The 25,284-nt window shown below is 34.5% G+C and overlaps 2 protein-coding genes across 3 annotated transcripts; both read right to left on the reverse strand.

Moving 5' to 3' along the window:
• Positions 1-1,823: 1,823 nt before the first annotated feature.
• On the reverse strand, positions 1,824-7,670 carry LOC123566379 (lactose-binding lectin l-2-like). 2 transcript variants are annotated; one of them, XM_045360405.2, is made up of 5 exons: positions 7,571-7,670; positions 4,366-4,451; positions 4,049-4,139; positions 2,592-2,817; positions 1,824-2,000 (listed from the first exon to the last, which is right to left on the reverse strand). In XM_045360405.2, the coding sequence occupies exons 1-5, from the start codon at positions 7,626-7,628 to the stop codon at positions 1,979-1,981; spliced, it is 483 nt and encodes a 160-aa protein (XP_045216340.1). In that variant the 5' UTR covers positions 7,629-7,670; the 3' UTR covers positions 1,824-1,978. The 2 variants fall into 2 exon arrangements, with proteins under 2 accessions (XP_045216340.1, XP_045216339.2); XM_045360404.2 differs by lacking the exon at positions 7,571-7,670 and adding an exon at positions 6,037-6,168.
• A 16,464-nt stretch (positions 7,671-24,134) lies between these two features.
• On the reverse strand, positions 24,135-24,920 carry LOC123565358 (uncharacterized). The gene has a single exon (XM_045359224.2). The coding sequence runs from the start codon at positions 24,918-24,920 to the stop codon at positions 24,135-24,137; it is 786 nt and encodes a 261-aa protein (XP_045215159.2).
• Between the last annotated feature and the right edge of the window lie 364 nt (positions 24,921-25,284).

A 25,284-nucleotide genomic window follows, 5' to 3' on the forward strand; every position in this document is an offset into this window, starting at 1 on the left:
TAAAGTCTGTTGGCACATTTTAGAAAGTGCTATCACAAGTGAGCTTGTTGTCAATTACACAAGACATATTTTTTTTTTATCCTTGGAACTTTAACGAACAAGGATAAGTAATTCTCAAATCATTAAATAGAAACTGTAGGAAAATAGCAACATTGCGCAGGAATCATTTCGTAATATTACCCTGTATTTGACAATCATGAATAGTAGTTATTTTGTCATGAATGATGATGTTGCGTACTTGGTAATCAATGCTCACGTTTATAATGTATGTTAAGACCAAAAACAAAGACAAATATCAAACAGGGAATGCCACGTACCAAAATCGCAGCCTCCCCAAAACGAAACTTACAGCACGCTGACGTGCACACCACAAACACACACGCACGTGCACACACACAAAGCCAACACACGAGGACAAAACGAGCAAACAAAGGAACACACACACACATACACACACAAAGCCTACACAAGAGAACAAAACGAACAAAGGAACACAGTGGGGCACCGCCTTGGAACGGTCAGTGGCAAAAACACCACTGGGGAGCTTAAACCGGTTTATGGTGCGCACCCAACCTCACTCTTACATCACGAACTTTATAATAAGAAATGTTCTTTTACATTTGTCTGCTATAAATATTGTCTGTAATAATCACTTTGTGTACGTTTATGATGCATTATCGCGTATCCTCGTAAGTAATATATACATCCATTTACCATTATATCACTGTCAGAGGATGGCAGGAAGAGAAGCAAAGTAATTTACTGCAGCGTATCAAGTTATTACTTGGACCATGTTTCGGTTTAGATTGATGGTCAAACGGCACGCGACAGACCAACCAAATTATGAAGAATTATATGATATCAGATGAAAAGTCTCGGATGGAAACATGTATCAATCTGGAAGCAAAGACATATCAACCATTGTATGCAATGAATTACAGAATTTGTAAATTTGTAAAAAAAAAAAAATATTGCGGTCGTAGTAGTCTCTTCTTTCTTAAATTAAACATGTAAAACTATCAAATCTGATTTTAAAGTAAGTTGTTTGAGCACTAAAGTGGAAAGTAATTGCATAAAAGAACTACGTCTCAACCTACACACATTAAATTGGTATTTTGTATAACGTCTCTCGGGTATCACGCACAAAATTAATAAATCTGATTTTAAAGTTACTTATTTGATCACTAATCTAAAGTGGAAAGTAACTGCACAAAAAAACTGGGTCATCTGTAGGTGATCTGAAACTAGACACATTCAATCGATCAGTTGTATAACGTCTTTTCTGTCAATAGAGTATCTCGAAAAGCACTGCTCAGAAAACTTTCATCAAGGAAATATGCCGAAAATCTGTGTTAACCCCATTCATTCGTTCATGAAAAAAGTAGACATCTGTTATGCGTCAACGAAATATGTAGAAAAACGCACTCATTACTCTATTAATTATGTACAAAGTTTGTTTTTAAACTGCAAAGTCATGCAGAAGAATATACTACAAAAATTACAATAAGCTGTATTTCACGGCCAATTCCAATCTTTTTACAAAATATGTTTTGAAAGATTTAATGGACATAAGTGTTAATTTGCAAAATGTGCTTTAATTCTTTAATCAAAATTTTTGTTACAAACGTTAATCTGAAAAAAAAGCATATTACAATACTGATATATCGGAACTAATATGTTCAATTATTTTGGTTGCCATTAGAATGATATCCACATACACCATGTATCAACATCTTTTATTTGCTCACATGAAGCTTAGGTTGACTTCTAGCATTTCTAATCGCTGTTAGCTGACGTTTTAGTTGAAAGTACAAAAGTTTGAATTTTCATATTTTACAATTTATTGACCATTGCCATGAAAATACATTGAATGCTAAAAATATTTAACGATATTGTAAATTTTCATTTCTTTATCAAGAAGTCATATTTATGTTGCCAGTGTACAAGATGTATTCCCATGGTCCAGTCAACGCAAGCTTTATCCAATAATCTCGGATTCCCTGAAATTCAATGCCATTGATCAATTATTGACGCATGTGATAAGAATGGAAAGCTGTCTTAAACCATTTGCTAATTTTCTATAATAAACTTGTCCATTTTCAATTTAGACCGTACCAGTAACTGTTAATTAAAAGGGGTGCTTACCGAAAAGATACTGACTGAATAGCGAATAGTGCTGATCATGATCATACTGCACGGATGTGCAGGCTGATCATGATCTTCACTGGTCGCAAAGGTCATAAGGAAAGGTCACAAGAATAAAAAGACATACTGTTCAAAAGTACGCTGTAAAAGACAAGACAAAGCGGGTGTGTACATTGTTGGGACGTGAATCGTCTTCTTTGCACACGATTTTTTCCCCGTTAATACATGGGCGGATCCAGTGAAAAAGTAGTTTTTATGCAAGAACATACCACAATACGTAGAATCAGCCCATTAATATAGCGATTAGCCTTTCACACATCTAACAATCAAGACAAGCAAGCCGAGAAATGTGAAAGACCGAAGTAGTTGAGAAAAACTTTCCGCGACTTATCTGGTATTCGATATATACAGCTCATAATTTATTAGAGCAAATAATATTTACTTACGTGTCTTTCTTTTCACAGATATAATGGAAAGATGTATGGCATGCAACATCAACCCACTGTCCACTATTATGTGTGTCCATGACGACGCAGTTTTCATCACTGCCAACGCTATTTGGTTCACCAGGTCTCCAGGTAATGTAACCTGTTGTTGTCAACGGACGTTTGCTCCCATTCCAAACCCAAACTGTTTCTTCTTGTAAGTCAGTTAGGCCGATGAAGTAATAAGCTACTCACAAAAAAAGACATGTGTGATATGGTTATCATAATAGTACCTTGATAAGCGATGTTGTATTCGGCTCATATGGAATTTGCGAGACTTGAATCTCACGAGGCGCACGCGACGAGTGCGATACGGTCTAGGTAAGATCCATGAGTCTCGGAGCTGAATGCATCATTGCAGATCAAAGCACTACTTGAATTAAAGTTTTAATATATATAACCTATTCTAGTGAAATATCGGCCAAATGAATTTAATATATATAACCTATTCTAGTGAAATATCGGCCAAATGTACTCTAATTTTAGACAAATTGGCAGAAAGCTCGTATAAAACGGTGAACTTTTTGACGCACGTCACATGTAATCAGGTAGTTCACCCATTGAGTATTTTTCCGTATCCGATGGGAGTTGAATACATGGTTTTGTATTCATTAGTAGAATACAGGCTGTATTTCAGACAGAAAATTCTTAGGTATATAACAGATTTTGGTATTTTTTACAGTATTTGAAACTTATAACGAGGAATGTTTCATTGATACATATGGAATAAAATTCCTACCGTATTTTGAAATTTTACTTCAGTTACTTTCAACATCATGTTTGATTTTTTCCAATGAGACTGATTTCTGACCATGGACGTTTTACTGTTACCATGAATAAGACACTGTACATAATTTTGGTGAGTTATTTGCATATCTGTCTTGTGCCGTTAGTATATAAAACTCTTCACATAAAACAACAAGAATTTAAAAAAAGGTCTATTAAACTATTTTACGCGCCCAAAGAACGATTTAATTGTTTAACTTACTACTTTTTTTAAAAGAAAATGCTATATCAATTACGGAAACGTTTTTCAGGCTTCGAAATTGCGCGAAATAAAATATCACAGTAACGTCGATATTGCCGACTTATATTGAAAATGATATTGTATTGAAAGTCAAGGCTACAGTTAGATTTGCAAAATTTTGTAAGTTAAGCCCTGATTGGCTAGCGAAAGGGTCGTCAGAACGAGGCTATGAATAGGTCGTTCTCAGATCCTATGCGTAGCGTAAAAGGAGATGTACTTTAGTCAGGCTGGGAGAAATTTAACAATGCAAAACATTAACGAGATTTTTACTAGTAGTACTTTACATGTTATAAGTAAAATATACCATAAAAAACTATTATTAGTTTTTTAACCATTTGTAAGATACGTTACGAAGTAAAATATGAACTTGCACATTTGTGATTATACATACTGTTTAAATCTTTGCCATGTGCAGCCAGGTAAACGTTTTCATCCTTCGACTCTATCTCCACCAAAGCACCATCCATTTGTTGACAAGCTATCTATAGGTATAATTCAACATTAATTTGAACATAGAAAACACTCATTATTTTATTAATTGATGAAATACAAAGTATAGATAGACTGACATTCAAGTACGTAAAATTACGTTTGTTACGAAGGAGACTTATCACGCAAAAACATCCATTATAATAACCTTCAGTTACAGTATCTAAATACTTCAGTATATTTTTAAGACTTATATAGTAATACTTAATATAAACTTACACCTGCCAGTAGCATCGGTTCTGTATCGTGACTAAAATGGTAACAAGTTGTACCATGCCGAATCCATCCATTTGGACAGCTGCCATCTTAAAAATAAGTTTCTAAATAAATGTTGGTTGATACGAAGTTTTATGTATATATATCCCAAATGTATTGATTGGCAATGAGTAAAGTCATAAGCTAGTCTGGTTGCTTAGAACTCTGTTGAATGTTATCAAGCTCAGGGAGATGTTTCTATTAAAAGACAAATTCAAAATGAAAATTATTGCATTAAAAATTACAGTTTTAAGGCATATCACATGTTGTTAATGATGGTTATTAATTTTTTTTTCAATTTTCTTACAATGTTTCAACTGAATTTCTGAAATCTTCATCGTATTCTTTTTTCATAAAAAATCTTTTTATTCTAGCATAAAAGTTGCATTTTATTTGGCTGCATTAGTTGCCAACCAAAAGCACTCCCGTCTGACATAAAGCCGTCTTATAATTGTGCTTACTCGATCACCCCCGCCCCCACCCCCCTTTACCCTCTTGAACTCGGCATAAGAAAACAGGTATTTATTTTTCATCGATAACCATGATTACTGAATCACACGTAACTTACTGTATAATTTCAGGAATCTTACCAACGACGCTAGAAAATATCATCCGGTATTTGTTTCCTTTCTCGCTCAGTGCATATAATTGTTTGAAGCAAGTCAGTTCTGTTTACTCATGCAAAATATTATCTATGGTTCGTAACAAATTTTGAACCAGTAAGCAAAAGTATCGTAGAAGTCATGATAAATAATAGTTATCTTAATATAGTAGTCTGAATAAAGAGGCATAATAGTTATCGTTTTAAAACAATGAATACATGATTTTGTAGTGTAATTGATTTATACGCCCAGTAACGGATATTATTTAAATCAAAAACAGAGAAAGCAATCAAGCAAAATCATAGAATCCTAGGTTTCATTTGATCTGTCCATCAGCGAACACTGTTCACATCCACTAGCACTGTTGTCAGCATGACTCCACTATAGTAAAACTGAATGGACTGTATGATCCCGAAGGACCATGAAATATAAAAAAAAAATAACTGAACATGTTGAACTGCTTCGACCAGAATAATAAAGAATATCATTTAGTGATCACCTATAAACACGATAGATTAAATTTGTGTGTGATGTTTTATGCAAGAAGCGACAATACACGTTTATTTTGTGGCTACGGTCAACAACAATCTCTCGGGCATCTGATGACGTTTATTCAGAAAAATACGTACCATCCCTATAAAAATTTGTTAAACAACGACGCACTTTGTTGAATATTTTCAGGTGTCTGTATAAAAATACGGATAAAAACTCGAAACCTAAACAACAGATTAATATATGTTTTAATGAACCATTGAAACAACCATACAGCGAAAATAAAATGTTATGCCAACTTTCACAACGAATTCTAGAAAAAAAACTACATATCCGCCCGCGTGCCTATATGCGAGCAATTTGAAAGGACAGCCTTCGTCAAAAGTATTATCATTAAGATTATTAAAGCATTATCGTCGTCGTCGCCATGCCACTTTATCAATTTACCACATCGGCGAAAGACTTCATGTTTGAATAGAATTTTGTAGAATTAAGCAGTAATGTGATTTTCAATATGTGTACAAATTGTAAATTTACTCACCTGCTCCTGATACTAGAGACGATAAAAGAGAAACTATGAATACGTATAATGGTCCCATTGTATAGAATGTGCCGTCTAAAACTCAGTGTCTTATCATATTTTCTTATCTATTTGATCCTTTTAACATGAGAGAATTGAGAGAATTGGTCAAAACACATACAAGGTGACAATTTGACCATGGTGATTATCTAAATGAGAAAACAGCATGGTTAAGAACTGACTCAGTCAAACCGAGTCAGACACTGACATTATTTTGTTTGGTTGTGTTCTTTGCTTATAGATTTTATTATTCATTTATTTTGGACTGACATCCTTGCTTGCTTTAATTTCCTCTTTCAAAGATAACACTTGGCAACATAAGAGAAGTTAAGCTAAGTCAATAGTGTTCAATCCGTGAACACTACAACTGACGTAGTTGCAAACATCTAAACCTTTGTCCCAACAACAACGCAACAAAGAAACCAGTTGAAACCGATTTTCATAAATGTAATCATGTTAGCAAATTGATGGGCTGTGATAATGTAACGTTATTAAAAATGTTTGGTTTTCTTCGTGGATTTATTAACATTCTCGAAAAGGTAACGTTAAATGGTGGCGTATACGCTTTGGTAATCGTATGCATAATTCTTAAGCTTCTCATACAATCCGATTCTATAACGCTGACAGTGTTATGGACAAAGTAGTTTAAACTATTATTGGAATGGGTTTCTGTCTCAGATCTTAATTTGTGCTACACATGTAATTGATATGTATTTCGCAGACTATTGTTTTATGGATTCTGAGGGAATGGGGTGATGTATATTGTCAATTTAATACCACAAGAGCAAGCTTGAATATACTGTATGATCCCCCAAAGGACCAAGAAATATAACAAAACTGAAAGACTTCAACCGGAATATTAATTAAAAAACATAGCGGATTTCATCAAGTAAATTACCCACAAAAACGATGGATTTAATCTTTGTGTGAAAGGTTATGCCAAAAGTGACATTACACGTTAGTTTTGTGTATAAACGTCTGCAGACACCCTCTGTTTATGATCGTGGTCACCGAACACCAAATAATCTCTCGGGCATCTACATTACTTAAGAAAAAAAAAATTATAACTATAAAAGATGTTAAAATACCACGACGCACTTTGAGGAATATTTCAGGTGTCTGTATAATAATTTCGGGCAAAAAGTCGGAACCTAAAACAATAGATTAATATTATGTTCAATGACTCAATGAAAGAGGCACACAGCATAAATAAAATGTTACACAAGATGTCGCATCGGAATTTAGAAATAAAACAACTAGACATTCGCAATTACTTGATCCATCGCGTGTCTGTATGCGAACATTTTAATTGGACAGCCTTTGTCAAGAGTATTTAACGAAAGCATTATCGTCATGCATGCGACCTTATCAATTTCTCTCAACTGCGGAAAACTTCATGTTTAAACATTGCAGAAATATAGCATAACCTTCAGCATCAAAATGTGGAAACCATTTTCAATGCTATATACATGAATAAAGTGTATATTTTACTCACCTGCTACGAACACTAAAGACGAAGAAAACAAAATCATAAATACGTATAATGACCCCATTGTATACAATATATCGTATAAAACTTTCAATATCTTATCATATTTTCTTATCTATTTGATCGTGTTAAACATGTGAGAATCTAAATGAGTAAATAGCATGGTCATGAACCGATTGAATCGAACCGAAACTGGTAGCCTATTATTTTGTTTGGTTGTATTTTATACTTATAGATTTTATTCTTCATTTATTTTGGACTGATATCTTTGATTGCTTTAATTTCCTCTATCAAAGATACTGCTTGCCAAAGCTATTTGTCAAATTCAATTGTGTCTCCGTGAAGAATAACGAGGTTTCACTTGAAATGAGTCTGGGGATAGAGAGTTTTGAAATTCTACAGGACAAAATGTATATAAAAGCCATTTCAGTGATAAATTTCAGGAATGAGTCTACAATACATATACATTCTAAAATGTAGAAAAAGAAACTAAAAAAGAACAGCTATGAAGAAGATTTGAATAAATGACTTACAAAACTTTTCCCAGATAGACAAATTCCTGCATCTTCCCTACCTAAATTATAGGATGCCGTTTGATATATTCAATATTTTATGATATCCTTTATTCAGTTATTGATAGCACAAATGCATATTACAATATTATGAAATGAATTATTGGTATCCAGAAATACGTACAGATATTCAGATATCATAAGACAGATTTCATTTTATCCCTTAAATAGGTAAAAATTGATGTTGATATTAATTATTATGATGTACGAAATATTGATATTTATAATTGTATTAAGGATATCATAATATCTCACACGTTCTGAGATGTGGACTGTATGTATATAGTATAGAAACAAGAAACCGAAGTCCCATAACTCTGCAGAATTGTTTTTTGAAAGAATCTAACATGCACCATGCACAACTAGGGTTGGTGTGCAAGGTTTCAGGAGATTAGGCGCGCACAACATTGCATATGCAGATTTATGCATATAGCATATTATCAAAAACAAAGTCCCATAACTGTGCAAACCATTTTTTTCTGAAAGAACCTAACATGCACCATGCACAACTAGAGATACTACTGATCACTTGGTTTAAGTCTCTTTAAATTGTGTACATAGGTCTCAAGAGGTTAGGTGCGCACGAGATTGCATATGCAGACTGTATGTATATAGTATAGTAACAAAACATCCGTAACTCTGCAATTTATTTTCTTTCTGAAAGAACCTCACATGCACCATGCACAGCTACACAACAAGGGATACTACTGATCACTTGTGTAAAACTTTTTTCTGAAAGAACCTTACATACACCATGCACAACTAGAGATACTACTGATCACTTGGGTTAAGTTTCTTTAAATTGTGTACATAGGTCTCAAGAGGATAGGTGCGCACGAGATTGCATATGCAGACTGTATGTAAATAGTATAGTAACAAAACATCCGTAACTCTGCTCAGCTACTGTTGTTACTGATTACTTGTGTGTATCTTTAGTTTCTTAACTGTGTGATTTGAAGGTCTGTGATAATGCAACGTTTTTTTAGTAAATGCTTTGTTTCCTTCATGGATTCGTTTTCTTTCTCACAAAGGTAATGTTAAAATGGTTGCATATGCGCTTTGGTAATTGTATGCATAATTCGTAAGCTTCTTATACAATCCAATTTTGTTACGCTGCCAGTTTTACGTACAAAGCAGTCCGAAATGTTATTGGAATAGGTTGCTGTCTAAGGTCTTAATATCATGTGCTACGCATGTAATAAATATGTATTGCGAAGACTATTGTTTTATGGGCTCTGAGGAAATGCGATGATTTGTATTGTCAGTTTAATACAGTCTGTCAAGATCGATGTGCATCCCAGCTATATACTTACGAAAGCCAAATGTTTAGTACGTATGTTCAAGTAATCTGAAAACGATTTTCGTAATCTCATGTCAGGTAAATCTCACGGTACAAAACATAATGTATAATGTACAAAGCGTAACTAAGATAAGCAGATCACTGATTGAATTTTTCTAAAAAGAAATATTATACATTCAATTTGTCAAGTTAAAGCATAGCAAATGTGCCTTCTTGGGCACATCTATATAAATATATAATTATTATCTTTTAAAATTTTGGTTGCAATGTCTGTTTTAAATATTGGTCATCAGTTCGCAAGAGAAGGAACAATTATACATCTTATCAAGTGGGAATGCTGAAGCCGGGTTGGTTAAAAGTAGAAGAAGGCTAAGTGTTCCACTTTCTCATCAGCCTGATTTAATCCTTATACATTTGTACATGTACATTGATATAGCGTTTATACTAAACAATTCTAGAAATCGATATCTTGAACTAGAGGGGTCTCAAACGGTTGTTTGTATAAAAGGAATTTGTGATTATTGTCTATCTCAGAGACGATTTTACATTTAAATGAAATCACATCACGCAATTATAAGAGATTGAATAAAAGCGGATATGTAAACATTTTATAGTATGTCTTGCACAGCAGTTTTTGGAACTTCAAATTGTGCATTCGACAAGTGCAATAACCATAAACAGATACTCTACCGACATGTATGTGACATGTAACAGACAATCAGTCGTTAAGAAATGGGAATCATGTGCAATTAGATATGTATATCGAGACGCAAAGGAAGCCTTGCCTGACTGTTGTGACGTTTAACATTTAAGGTTCAAGAATAAATTAAGACAGTTTCGTTCTATAGAAATAAATGTAAAGTTTTAACTTCGGTTACCATTTGGCTAAGCAAATTACATATAATCCCAAACAAAGTGAAAAACGGTCTTTTAAAGAATTTTATTAGTGTTAAAACATAGTAAAACAAAGGTAGTCCGAATATTGTCTGCATGAAAACACCTATTTTAAAATATTAACAGGAAGGAACATTGTATACGTTACAGGATACGTAAACAAATGTATTAACAGAATACAGTCATCTAATATGTCAGCTACTCTCCTCCCCCACCCCACTTCTTTCACGCCCACCTCTCCGTTTACTGTCTATACACAGTTTTGAATCTTAAAATTAATATGATTAAAATATACTTGTTGGATTTTTAAGCATTTTTGTTGCGGGCTTACTTTGCGCTATATGGCTCTGGCTGTTTGCAATGCTGTGTGCTTCATAGAAACATACCTTTACCTTTTAATTTTAACTGTATTGGTACACAGACACGCACGCACGTGCGGCGCGTTTATGTGAACATTCGTTATTTGCATATCCATCCATACAACGTTGCTTGGAAATATATGGAAATATATTAATATGGAAATCCTAAGATTATAAAGACCAATTGAAAAAAATTATTGTGAAGCACACTAGATGATCGTAAAGTCAAAAATGTTGATAAAAAAAACAAGGATAAATATCCAACAGGAAAAACCATGTTCCGAAAATGCTGCCTTCCAAAAGCGCAAACTACCAAACGCGCACTTGCATGAGGACAAAACGAACAAGTGAAAGACCACAGTGGGACACCGTAGTCTTCACCATAGTTTTGTCAAGATATGATAGAATATGATATATTCACTATGTTACGGATATCTACAGTATCAGTACAATTGCCTGCTGTAAGAAAATATTAAGTTATATACGATATATTTATAAGTATATTCTCCAGAAGTATAATGTATGCAACACAGTACATTGTAAAAGAGTACGTGTGTAATTATAAATGTTTTTCATTTTTGCTAACTGTTATTTTAATTTAATATTTACATGTTTTTCCCACCACACAGCCAAAACCCAATCCCTGGTTGACCTAGTTTTGTATGGCCTAATTTGATATGGCCATAAATAAAGATGAAAAAACTTAAGCGAAATAATACTGATGAAATATTTGTTTGGACATATATAGTGTCGGGAAATTGTAACTTCTATTCCCTCTTAATTTCGTAAAATATGTCGCTTGGAATGATGTATATGCTTAGCGTTTTTATCATGTACTATATATGTACTCGCCTATTCTACCAGAGCAAGAATTTACTGTTTCTTATAGTACGATTTATTAAAATCAAGATTTTAATCACATTTCAATTACTAGGTATATTATACTTAGCATTGTTCCCATACTACATCTGGAAGGTCGCTATATTGTCTTTATTGTATCGGCATGACCTAGGCCCCAATTACCTGATACACACGGCATCATTAAACTAATCCTTGAGATGATGTATTATAAGAATCTTTCACTGGTTGTTGGTACGGATGGAAATAATTGGCTTGAGGGCTACTGTTTAGGCTGTAACGAGCCTCTGTCGAGTTACCGCCGAGTCAGATATTTCCATGTGCACATTCAGCTAGTGATAGATTCTTTTTCTTGTATGCCGTATTCTTTAATTAATAGAAGAAATGAAGTAAAACGATTGTTTTTCCTTTTAGCACTATTTCATTATAGTAGTATAAGAATTAACGCATTCATTCATTAATTGCAGCACGTGAGTCATCTTACACCCCGGGGTGTAAGACAAATTTTTCTAGCACATTTCAAAAACAGGAAAATTCTGTCTGGCATACACGAAACGAGGTTTGATAGTAGTTTCGTGAGCCTATTAGGTATATGCACCAGCTAATGTGTTTTACATTGTACTGCTAATATAACATAACAACACTTGGGTGATTATCATAATAATCAATTGTCTGGATACACGGTTCCAGTCCTTGAGGAAATATTTATTTCACAAAAACGAGACGAAAGTACAAATCAAGTTTTGCAAATGTAGAAAGATAGTGTGGATCATTGTAAGAAAATGATATTGTTGTTCGAGATGTAAATATTTCATGATTTTGGACAATAATATAACTTACTGGATATCTCAATTGTTACTGACAGTCTTTTTCAGCAAAAGGACTAGTCAGCGCATGGTAAATAATCAAAATGCTTATTGCTGAGACAGGGACTAATAAAAGCCCAAACAAGGGAACAATTTCTTTCTCTTAGTATGACTTTAGCTAAATACTGTCCAGTCCATGCTCCTTATAACATATAGAGACTCGTCTTCCGAGGGATCTACTTTCCAGACTTTATTCTTTTTCTTGATGTTGTGCTCAATAGGTTAACAACATTAAGCTCATCATGATAAACTATAAAAAAATCATAAATGATTCAGAATCTACCTGTTATAGGTACAGTTACATATCATTATAACTCATCTGAATGCTGCATGCAGAGTCCCCCATGTTACATGTACATGTATATCATTTTACCCAGTGATCAAATAGCGCTGTTTTAACTTTCTGCGCATGCGATGTTTGTTTCGTTTTTCACGTTAGGTGATTTTATTCTGTTGGTTACTTTTTCAAATTTGGTTACATACTGCAATAAACAAAACATAACTGTTAAGAGTAGACTGAAAGAAGTGAGTACAACAAACACAGCCAAAGCCACACATTTAAAGAGACCAGCCACAACTATATTAAGTAGATAAAGTGCTTCAAATATCCATTAACTATATGGAATCATAGGTAGCAGTTACGTACCTGGGATACAGTATGGGTCCATGTGCCATATACACTTAAAAATATTACAATTATAATGTTTTCTTAGAAACAAAATGCCAAAACGTCATTCTGAAAATGTTTTGCCTCAATGAGCACATAAGAAAGGTGTTTATGCGCATTTTGACATGTGCATTGCTTCCAGGTCCGTATTTTTTTTTTTTAAAAATATTTCTTTATTAGTGATTGACCGTTTTTTGGGCAAGTGAATAATCTTTCAGAAAAATCTTACTTCTAAGACCAGTTCTAAACCGTTTACGCATAACGAGCGAGCAACGGCGTACGAAACGGTAGTGTTTTCTCTATCCGAATAAATCTCACACATTTTTCGCACCAAAATCACCCCCTAAAACACATCAAGTAAACTAGTACTGGCCCAGTTGAAAATAACGTTACAACCGGTCAGAACAGACTAAATGCAAACTAACAAGACCGAAAATCAGGTTCAGTCCCACTTTGTTACTTACAGATTCGCTATTTAACTTTTTCGCTTTCACAAATTACCTTCGCCTGCCATGATTTTCGATGAAAAGACGGCAGACGTAAAGAACGTTTTCATCGGTGGATACAGTTTACGTATTTCAAACGTAACGATAAAATTCGAATTATACCCGAATACAAACAAGCAGCTATGATAGACGAATTTTATTTACCAAATTCAAATTAAGTGACTAAGTGGGATTGAACCTAATTTCTAGTCTTGTTATTTTGCATTTACCCTATTCTGATCGCTTGTTACGCTATTTTTGACTGACATGGTGTACTTGATCTGTTTTAGGGGGAAGACTTGGTGCGGAAAATGTGAGGGATTTATTCGGGTACAGAAAAAATTACCATTTTACGCCTTTGATAGCTCGTTGTGCGTAAACGGTTTGCAACTGGACTTTGAAGTAAGATTTTTCTGAAAGAGTATTCACTTGCCAAAAGGACGGCCTATCATTGATAAAGAAATACTTTAAAAAAAAAAAATACGGACTGGATGTAATGTACTTGTCAAAATGCTCATATACACCTTTCTAATGGCTTATTGTCACAGAGGCAAATGAATTTCAGAATGACGTTTTGGTAATTTATTCTAAGAAAATGTTATAATTGTAATATTTTTAAGTGTATATGGCTCATGGACCCATACTGTATCCTAGGTACGTTACTGCCACCTGTGTATGAAATATGTTAGAAATGAGAATTAAGTAAAACTTGTATGTTATGGAGTTATGAAGGAGGTTGGGAGTATGGGAAAATATAACTAAAAGAGAGAGGCAGGCGTAGAACGTTGGTTGGACAATATGGGATGGGGTTAAATGCTTTCAAAGAATATGATTAAAAATAATATATTTATCATTCTGAATATAATGTCCCTATATTAAAGTTATGTAAACAGTTAATGCAATTATAAGCTAGTTGTGAATTAAAATGAATTTTAAAGAAAGTTGTATACATTGTTTGCAATGTTGCAATTCGTTCAAGTTGTTCAAAGTTACAATATGACAATGCATCTTTATATTATCTACCACATTCAAAGTAAAGTACCACTGAAATTTGTGGAGAAATAAATGCCTCAAAATGTTTAAGAACTCTGAGTAACTCTGAGTAACTTTTGAAACAGTGTACAAACTCAACCTCTGCTTAGATTAATACAAATATTCAATATTAACTTTTAACTTTTTTGATAAATCTCATATACATATCATATCGCTGTGTAACAGAAGATTTCGTTACTGAGAGCAAGTATCTTTAACTTAAGTCAGATATTACAATTAATATTACTGTTTAAACATAACATCTTTGTTTTAACATTATTGAAGTATTTCTAGAATAAAATTGAATCTTTTTTAGATTTTGAAAATTGAAGTAGCGGTCTATATAATTAGCAATTTTGTGCGAGTTAGTCTAAAACAGGATCCGTTAGAACCACAGGACGCAAGTTAGCAAAGTAATAGCAGACTCGGTTTGACGGGGTCTGAAACGGCCCTAGCAATAGCTTAGGCAGAATTGTGTTGCTGTACTCAACGATCCGAAATGACCAGACAATATAACTACACTGAATAAAACATAGCTAGTGACTTAAACTAGGTGAAATACAAAACCTCTTTTCAAAGATGACTCACCATCTTACAAAAGTGAGTTTTGTTAATATTTTCGTAATACAAAGTTTAAACATGTGAAAGTCTTCTTTAAATATTAGCACATAATTTTTGTAATATGTTTTTAGTTACGAAATGGATTAATTAATTATTTTATCATAAAATTTCTTTTTATAGTTTTAGTTGTAGAGTATAAAAACAAAGTTTCGAACATCTTAACTAAACGGCAAATCTAAACTAATTTTGGTCACCTTTATTACAAAAGCAACTGAAATCAGACAAAGTGGATACCATCTACAGATGCAATACAACATATAGGTCGGTGTTTAAGGGTCAGGTGAAAGATAACATCAGTTACAGCCTATGTCCTAGAGAAGATGCCTTTACGATGCATGTTTTTATCTCCATTCCTATAGCATACTGTCATCTCACAAATATGTTCACTGTAAGTAAAAGGTCACAGAACTTTAATGTTAAATACTAGTCTGATATTGAGAGAACAGCCTGTATCTTGTTCTTGTAAACATTAGTCAATGTTTGAAGGAGGATAAAATGTTTAAATGTTTCAAATGTGACATTGTTTCATCGTGTAACAGTAAACTATGATGGGAAACAGAACGATTAGACGAGCTCTTCGTTATGTATATACTACCGTTTGTCACTGAAATAGTTCGTAGATTGTAAATGTTACAGCAAACTATATTTAATCGTATAATCAAACATAGGTTATATATTTTTATATATCATTTGATGCAGACTGTGTTAGAATCGAAACAGGTATTTTGCCATTGTGTATAACACGTTTCTGACGTCAAATTTGATGATCAATTTCATATCATCATTATGCATAATATAATCTTACTAATGACAAAGCGCATAAATTGCCTGAAAAAAAGTATCTTTTTGCATACGTATTTTCGGTCTCCATGTCCTTGCAATAGGACTTCAGACATCACAAATTTCACATTTTGTTATTGGCCATGTCGCCTTTTACTTTTTAATGTCGTCAAAAAGTCCATTAACGACAATATTTTAATAATTATTTTAATGAGGCTATTTTAAACATATTTTGATTTATATCCTTTACACAATATTAGCCGTATATAGTTTAAACATTATAAGCTCTGAATTGAGAAAAGTGCTCTGGTTCTATCGCCGGAAAGTAAAGTGCAAATACAGAATTCGATACGGAGCCTATGAAGTAAAATTTCTGTTCCCAAGTGACATATGTAACATTGCTTTATTTTCTGCAGACAGAAAAATGTAAAGGCATGTAACTGTTAACAACAAATATAATGAAAACAAATTACGTAATCTTATTTTTCGACAGTTCATTGACTTTACACTTATTTTTACACGCCAGCGGTCTCAAGCTGGTTGTAAAGAAATTTCGCTGTAAACTATTACTTCAGATTATATATTATATTACATTTATTTCTGTACATGTCTAGCTGAATCTCGTGTTTTATTAACAACAGATTTACATAAAGATTGCAAAACACAGTTAATTTATTTTCTTACCAAATGAGTCTGATAGGTTTCGTAATTCTTCAAAATATATTTACCTAACACGAGCTACAATATAGTAAAATTATTTCCTAAATAAGTGTAATAAATTTCGCAATTATTTTAAAACAGTTAATGGTTGTAGAGTATAAAGCTTTGTAATTAATGCAGTACCTCCCGTTACGATAGCTTTTCGATTTTGAATGGTAAAATAGTAAAAACTAATAATTCTTACGTGTTTTCATAACTTATAATCTGTCATTGACCTTCTTAGAAATATAGCATTTAATTTACTAATATCTATAAATATCCTTTTTGTCGTATGATCTGGTCTTTAATATCTATAACGGGGTTCAAATAACATAAACAAATCTTATTATATAACATAAATATTTATAGCAATGTTAAGTGCAGTCTTTTTAAATTCTAAACTTTATGTTTTACGGGATTAGACTTACCTAAAATGTGATCTAAATCTGTAGCTTATTTAGGGTAATTTTGTTGTTAAATAGATCAAAATAAACTCTAGTCGCCGCGGCAATAAACTTAAAGTTTTTACATTTGCCAAAACGTTGAATAAACAGTAAGTCTATAAGACTTACCTAGAACAAATTCTTCTATCTTTCAGCTCGTTTTAGATAATTATGTCGTTAAATAATGTAAAATAAAGTTTTTTTTACACTTCGAGGGCTGAGTGCGAAACTATTGTATCTTGTACTTTATTTATATACAGTTACAATAGTTTCGCGCTCAGCCCACGACTTGTCAAGATGTTAAATAAACAAATTAGTCTGTCAGACTTACCTACAAAAAAATCTATATTTTGGCTCATTTTAGGTAAACAGAGAAAAGTGTATCTTCGTCGGCGTAGATTACGAACAGTCGGCGCAAATAAGTCCATCGTAAGACAGTCTTTAATATAAGTGCATAAAAAGCAAATTCGTCAGTAAAAAGGACATACGTCAGTAAAAAGGACATACGTCAGACTTAGCTGCAACTGGAGTACAACTGACGTACTACTATCAAATATATTTGTTATACATGTGCTTAGTATGTAATATACATGTACAAAACAACTTCTTTTTGAGATACATATATGATACAGATATTTGTTTTCATTGTTTTTGTATACAATGAATATATATATATATATATATATATATATATATATATATATATATATATAATAAGGCATAGTGTTACACTTGTACGTGCAACTTTTAATGTGAAAGTTAGAAAAACAAATGATATCATTTTGATTTTGCCCTGCCTTATGAAATATCTTACAGTTTACATTCATGTAATCCACGGGCTTTCTAGGGCAGATTTATGTATTTAAAATTATTTTCGTCATCTGAAGATTGCTTACGATCAGTATCTTGGTGCTACTTTGGATCAAAGTTTATCATGTAATTTTATGGTTCATTGAAACGTTTTTGTAATACAACATATATACATGTTAAATACGTCTGATAGTCTAATATGACTATGTGATAATGCAAAAAGTTTGTTTGACGAAGGAGGTATGACTACTTTTTTATACTAATTTGTTAGACATTGATTGATTTTTGTTACACGCATGTCTAACGGAAGACGTGAAAACAAAAACACGGACGCCCGACCAATAAGATATGTGACGTGTTTCCTCGTCGACGGAGTGAAACACAAAAACACGAAAACTCGACAAAGAAGGTATTTGTCATGTTTTCGTGTCGGCGAGGTGAAATCACGATAGCACGAACATGACATATTCTTACCCTCCAACACAAAAACTCAACAAATGAATAATCGTGCCCAAATATCGTGTTTTTGTGTAATATGTGTTGACTTTTCGTGTTGTCGTGTTTTCGCCTCGCCGCCACACTCACAAGGCATGGCAAAAATCAGCCACCATATTATAGGCTTAACATTGGCTTAGCCACATGCTAATTCCTGAATATGAGTAACACAATCTGTTGGATCCCACAATAAAGGTTACTTCGTTCACGCCTATGTATTATTATAACAATATGCACATTATTTGACAGGTTTTGATTTTGTACAGAGCCCCTATCTACCGACTTTATCCCGTGTGTATTTAAAGGAATACATGCAAGACATATAGATAGTATTTTATGTCATATGGAATGGTTTGTTATGATATGTAAGTTTGCCAGAAGAAAACATTGCTTATTTTTGTGCAAATATTCTAATATTTATGACGGATATCCACGTAATTGAGGTGATTATGTACTCTATGTTGTGGGTAAAGTGCTAAGATGAATGTGATAAAACACGCAATGTGACTGGCAGATATAAAGCACTTATGTCTTTTATGTCGACAGAACAGATATGACAGACTACTAATATATGCCTTCAGTGTCTTGCAATGATATCGCACAATGTTGTTTTCTGAAATGTATACTACAGATATATTCATGGTTTGTTACCTGGTCACCATAGGAGACAACTAACAACACAATTATATGTTAATCCGTTCTATTCAGTTCAAGTAAATATTCATATCATGATATAGTATTAAGAGTTTAAAAGGATGGCAATTGCTTTGGCCATGACTGACTGTTAATAAAAAACATTGTACATGCAAATTTTGAATAGATATTATACAAAAATTGTAGTATAACTTTGACTGCGATTGCAAATATGCAAGAAAAATGTTTAGTAATACAAATACCAATCATGTACAATGCCGAATAACTTGAAACAACATGAATATGTTATTGATAAGTGCGCTAGAATGCCAAAGCGCCGGTACGAGACGATAAGCCGAGGACCAAGCCCTGCCAAGGACAAGCGCATTATCAATAGCCCTTAACAGCAAAAAAGTATTAAGGCCCCCTTCAAATTCAACTGGACCCCCCAATTTCTACAGATAATTGTGAAATTTACTCCGGATATCGGAGGTGGGCCCGGAGTTCGGACGCCGATAATTTGGGATGGCCCGCTAATATAGCGATCATATTGCACATCCAATGCAAGGTTTTAGATGATCTGTTAATCTGTTTCCGGATCTCGGAAACGTGACGCCGGATTTCGGGCATCAAAAAGGGGGTTCCGGAAATCGGACACCGCTTAAATTGTAATTATTACATCTCTCTGGACATCAGAGCTTATGCCGGAATTCGGTCATCGCTAAAACTATGTTCCGGACATCGGAAACTCATGCCGGAATTCGGTCACCACTAGTGATTTATTGATTATATCAAATATATAATAAGTATATCTTTTCCGAGATATACTTAGGTCATCTATATTGATTATGTGATAAATACCTATATCTCCGGATGTCGGAGTTAGTGAACGATAGTGGAAATATGTTAAATATTTGTATCTCCTGACATCAGTGCTAGTGCCGAAAATCCGGTCAACGGTAATGTTTATACGACATATTCAATCTATATTCCTGAACGTCGGAGCAAGTGCCGGAATTCGGTCACCAATAATGGTAAGATCTCCGGAAGTCGGAGCTAGTGCCGGAATTCGGTCATCAAATAGTGATTGTATAATATCCGGACGTCGGAGCTAGTGCCGGGATTCAGTGATATGTATATGCATCCCCGGACGTCGGAGCTAGTACCGGAATTCAGACCCTGCCAATCTTGAAAAATATAATGAATATAAAGCTCAGAAACTTGAAAAAACTGTCGGAGATATTTTGATTATTAATTATGAAGTTCAAACAGGAAGGGTTTTTTTTGTTTGTATATTGTAAGCGGTTCATCTGCTTATACATTTATAATATCATATAGTTATGAAAATAATGCCGGATTTCGGTCACTACTTTTATTGCGTTTCAATGTCTAAAAACTTTTGAAAAATACATTATTTTACGGGTAACAGTCTCTGTTATGTTGCAAAATAGCCACAATACCCTCTTTCAAATTATTTGTAAAGATTTCATTACCGAAGTCAGACAAATAACCCATATCCCGGAAAAAAGGCTGAGCCTCAACTATATCCTGGTGTCTGATATAGGCACCACCAATTGCTTTACAATATTATGATTGGAGTGTGGTATTAAAACGCGTTCGGGCCTTGTTCAACTTAACGTGATAACGTTCACCACGGTAACAAAGACGTGGTAAAATTTGCGACCGCACAATTTTTATACGAATGCCATTATAAATACATAACTGATATCGTACAGTATGCGTATAGCTAGAAGCTCAGCCTCATTTAAGGGTGTCTGTCCAATATCATTATCCCCACAGTGAATGATAAGTAGGTCCGGGTATTTTTTGATATTTTAATGAAACCTGTTGTATTCCTTTAGCCAAGTGCTGCACTTTCATTCCCGGCCTGAAATCGCAAATAATATTAACGTCCAATCCGAGGTTGCAACCTTGATTTTCTCTGGCATAGTCGAAAACGTCTCGGATAATCGAGGACCCTATCACCCATACCTCGGAAGGACCTAAATAAATAATGAAATATTTTATTCTCTTATGTATGACCGATAAACATTCGATTTCCAGCATCCTGCCTGTTTTATTGCAGATTCCGACATGCCTTTACTATACATGTAAGTAGCTCAACCCATTCTGAACGATTGTGATTTGAAAACTTTTAGAGGCTGCCCCAACTGTTTAAGGCATTTGCGTAGAACCTTCTTAAATTGATATTGCGTTAAAGGCTTTCCATTTGCATGGCAGAAAAATATTGACCTTGCACATAAGGCGTTTGATTTTCGTAATCTTCCAAACTACGTTTGAGCAAAACGGCTTGTTCAGTTTCAAAACTTACTCGAATAATTTGACCTTGACCCAGCTGATCTGTTTTGGACGATTTTAAGTGTATCTGAACGAATGAGTCGCAAAGTATCTCACTGCTAAGAAATGCCGTTTCACTCACACGCATTAAACCGAAAAATGCAAGTAAAAAAAAAACTGTTTGGAAGAGTAATGTTTCATAGCTTGATATGCATATAAACGTCAAGCTATGCACAACTTGTTTCAAGAGGTCTAATGTGATCGGCCTGCGTGTGTCAGACCGCCTTTGTAACCTGTTCATTCCTTCTAACATATTCCTAACTATGCAAAATTGGGTATTATCCTGTAGATTATTTATCTTATTAATCTAACTAATCGCTGCAATATGGCAGTTTACCGTTTTATATGCATATCCGCGCTGCGACATGAACGCTACATATTCTATGATATCATTCAATCTAGGTGGCCAAAAGTTTGGATAGATCATCGAGCGTCGGAACTTTTCAAAAGATTCCACTCCTGACTTGTAACATTTATTTGTATTCTCGGCTACTGACCCATTTACCAATCGAACGATTTCGTGCTGATATACCGCTGAAAATCGAATGGAATAGAGAGGGGTTTTACTTGCTGTAAATGGCAAAAATTCTGCAGTCTACGGAATTGTAATCTACTTATAGCGTCGCATATCTCATTTTCCTTCGACACGATATGAGTTGCTTTTATTTGTATGTTGTTATAAAGCAATAACAGAACAAGTTTTCGCATAAGTATCATGACTTTAGAGTTTCGCGACGTTTTGTATTCAATATTTGTACAAGACTCATGTTGTCACAGTGGAGTATGATCTTTTTTCCTTTGAGTTTTGATCCCCATGTGTAAAAAGCTAAAAGAATCGGGACGAGTTCCAGAAGAGTTATGTCTCTAAAAACATCAACACTCCAAAACGCGGGCCATTTGAAAACAACCCATTCCCCATCCACATCCAGGTAAGCACCACAGCCTAACTGTCTGTTACCAGCTGCATCGGAATAAAGGTCAAGGTCATGGCTGGACAACCAGTTTAATTTGCTAAATATGGATACGCCATTAAATTGATCTAGAAATTGCAGCCATGATCTGATGTCATCCTTAAGACCTTTATTTAACCTAATGTAATGATAAGGTCTCTTAGCCTGAGACTGTGCCGTGTACAGTCTACAGTTAAAAGTTCGGCCCGCTGGTATTGCTTTAATAAAGAAATTTAGTACACCCAAAATTGATTGTAATTCTCTTAACTTAATTTTAGGTTTGACAAGTGCATCTCGTTAAAGCGTCTTTGCTTTATTTATTTTTTCCATTGGAACCCTGATTTCCATCTTCAAAGAATCAATTTCTATGCCCAAATATGTTATTATTGTAGTTGGCCCTTCTGATCTTTCGTCATTTATGGGGATATTTATATCATTACATATATATTCAAAATGCAACATGAGATTTGTACAATCCTCTGTTTTTGTTTTTCCTGCAAAGAAAAAGTCATCTAAATAATGGCCCAAGTTCGATGAATTTGCACGTTTAGTTACGGCCCATTGGAGAAATGTTGAAAATATCTCGAAAATGGCTGGACTGACAGCACAGCCTTGTGGAAGCATCTTTTGAATCCAGTACATGCCGTCAAATTTGATACCTAATAAATCAAAATCGGTTTGGCGTTCAGGGCAAAGATTGAAAGCTGATTTTTTACGTCTCTTTTACCCATCAGTGCAACGGGCCTAAACGCTGTATTATTTCTAAAACATTATCGAATCGGGAATATTGCACGGCAGAAATTTCATGATCAATGAAATCGTTGACACTAGTACTATCATATGGATATGATAAATGAGTAATAAGACGCACTCCGCCTGTGCTTTTGGGAACTCATCCCACTGGATTAACTCGTAAATTCGATAACGGTTTAATTGTAAATGGCTCCAAAATTCTTCCTAATTTTACTTCGTTTTCTAATTTTTTTGCAAGACTGTCGGGATATCGTGACGCAGACTGCATCTTTTTGCTGTGAATGTACAGTGTGGTCTACTGTAATGCAACTTAAACCCTTCTCTAAAGCTATGTAATATAAATTTAGCATCTGCATAGTTATAATCTTTGAGCCACGTTTCTAACCGCAACGTGTCTATGGGGGTGCTGCCTAGGTCCCAGAGATGCTCTAGGGAGGTTCAGATTTTGAGTAGTGTTCAAATCTGGGGTATCTGAAAGTATTTGGCCTGAAAGTATTATAAGAGTTCACAAAACCCGAAGCAGGTGTTCTACATAATAAAGCAGAATGTGTACCGGTACATTTCATACACTTTTGCAAGTATTGACAGCCCGGCTTTGAACAGAATCCTTTTCCATTAAAATCATAGCAGTGATTTTGTTTGTGTACTACGTTTGAACCTATATTAGTTGTCATGGTAACCATCCATATTTCAGCATCAATACTGGACCACTTTGTATTTGGATATTGTGACATTTTGTACCTGAAATATTTATCGTACTTTATCCAGCCGACTGGATTTAATTTTAATGCAGACCGGATCGTGTTGAAATAATGTCACAAATCTTTTGCTAATGCCGGGCTTCTAGATATTAAAATGCTCATATATATAAGAAAGGCATCGGTCCATTGTTCAATTGACTGTATATTTAGTTTTTTGAACCTAGAGCTGTCTGACAACAATATTTCGCCGTTTACAACCTTTAACGTGTGGCTCTGAGTCAACAAATTCGCCATTCAAGATTTTTTCTTTAATATTTGCATTGACATGTATAGCCATATCTGATACCACAGAAATGAAAGTAATTTTACCTGATGCGGGCGTATCTGTGTTGGCTCCATGTAACATCGGGGGCTCGAACTGGTTCCTTGACATTGTGACATAACATGTGGTGCCGGTGGTGGAGGCCCGAATACTGATGAGATAGGAGGTGCCGGAGGTGGAGGCCCGAACACGGATGAGGTAGGAGGTGCTGATGGTGGAAGCCCGAATACTGATGGGGTAGGAGGTGCCGGTGGTGGTGGCCTGAACGCTGATGAGGTAGGAGTTACTAGATTGGCTCCCTGTGTACCAAGTGCTGCGGAGACGGTGGTGGAGGCCCGAATACCCCTGAGGCAGGATTGACTTGAGTATTGGGCTATATTTGATCCCTGTGTATAATGCTGCGGTGGCGGTGGTGGAGGCCCGTATGCATGAGTGATTCCGAGCTCTGGTCCATATATGTTTGGGTCCGCAAATGTACGTCCCTGGGCTGGGTTATTCCCACAACACTGATCAGCATAACTGTCCACATAATTATAACCCTGATTCACATTGTCCACATAATCATACATAGTATCCATAGCCGGAGGTGTAACGAATGAATCATTTTGTAATGGCGTATTATTGTCTGTTTGTGTCGTGGTGGTGACCCTTTTCTTATCCGACACATTTGTATGATGCGTGTCCCGTTTGGAATTGGTCTGTCTTTTGGCAGTGGTCCCTCGTCTCTTTTTTGATGTGGATTTCTGTGTCCGAGGCATTTTTCTCAAAGAAAAATAATAAAATATATCGACTAGTTATTAAACAAAATAATAAATGTATCGACTAGGTATTAAACCCAACTCTAAACTACATGTTTTTTTTACGGCACTCATTTTTCTCGAAATTAAATCACTGACTCAATGACTGGTCTTTCCTATCGTAATTTCATAAAGCAGTTTTATAAAAATAAAAAAGACGACAATTGCGCTATAATACATTACAGAGCCTACTGTAGTACTACTAATTTTACTTAAATTGTTAACTCTACGTTATTGCTATTTTTATATAACGAATTAAACAAAATTATTTTAAAAAATTTTAAGAGAAAGAAAATAGTCGACCTTCCTGCTTGAATCCAGCGTG

This window comes from Mercenaria mercenaria, chromosome 8, assembly GCF_021730395.1.
Source record: "Mercenaria mercenaria strain notata chromosome 8, MADL_Memer_1, whole genome shotgun sequence".
In the NCBI taxonomy this organism is placed as follows: domain Eukaryota; kingdom Metazoa; phylum Mollusca; class Bivalvia; order Venerida; family Veneridae; genus Mercenaria; species Mercenaria mercenaria.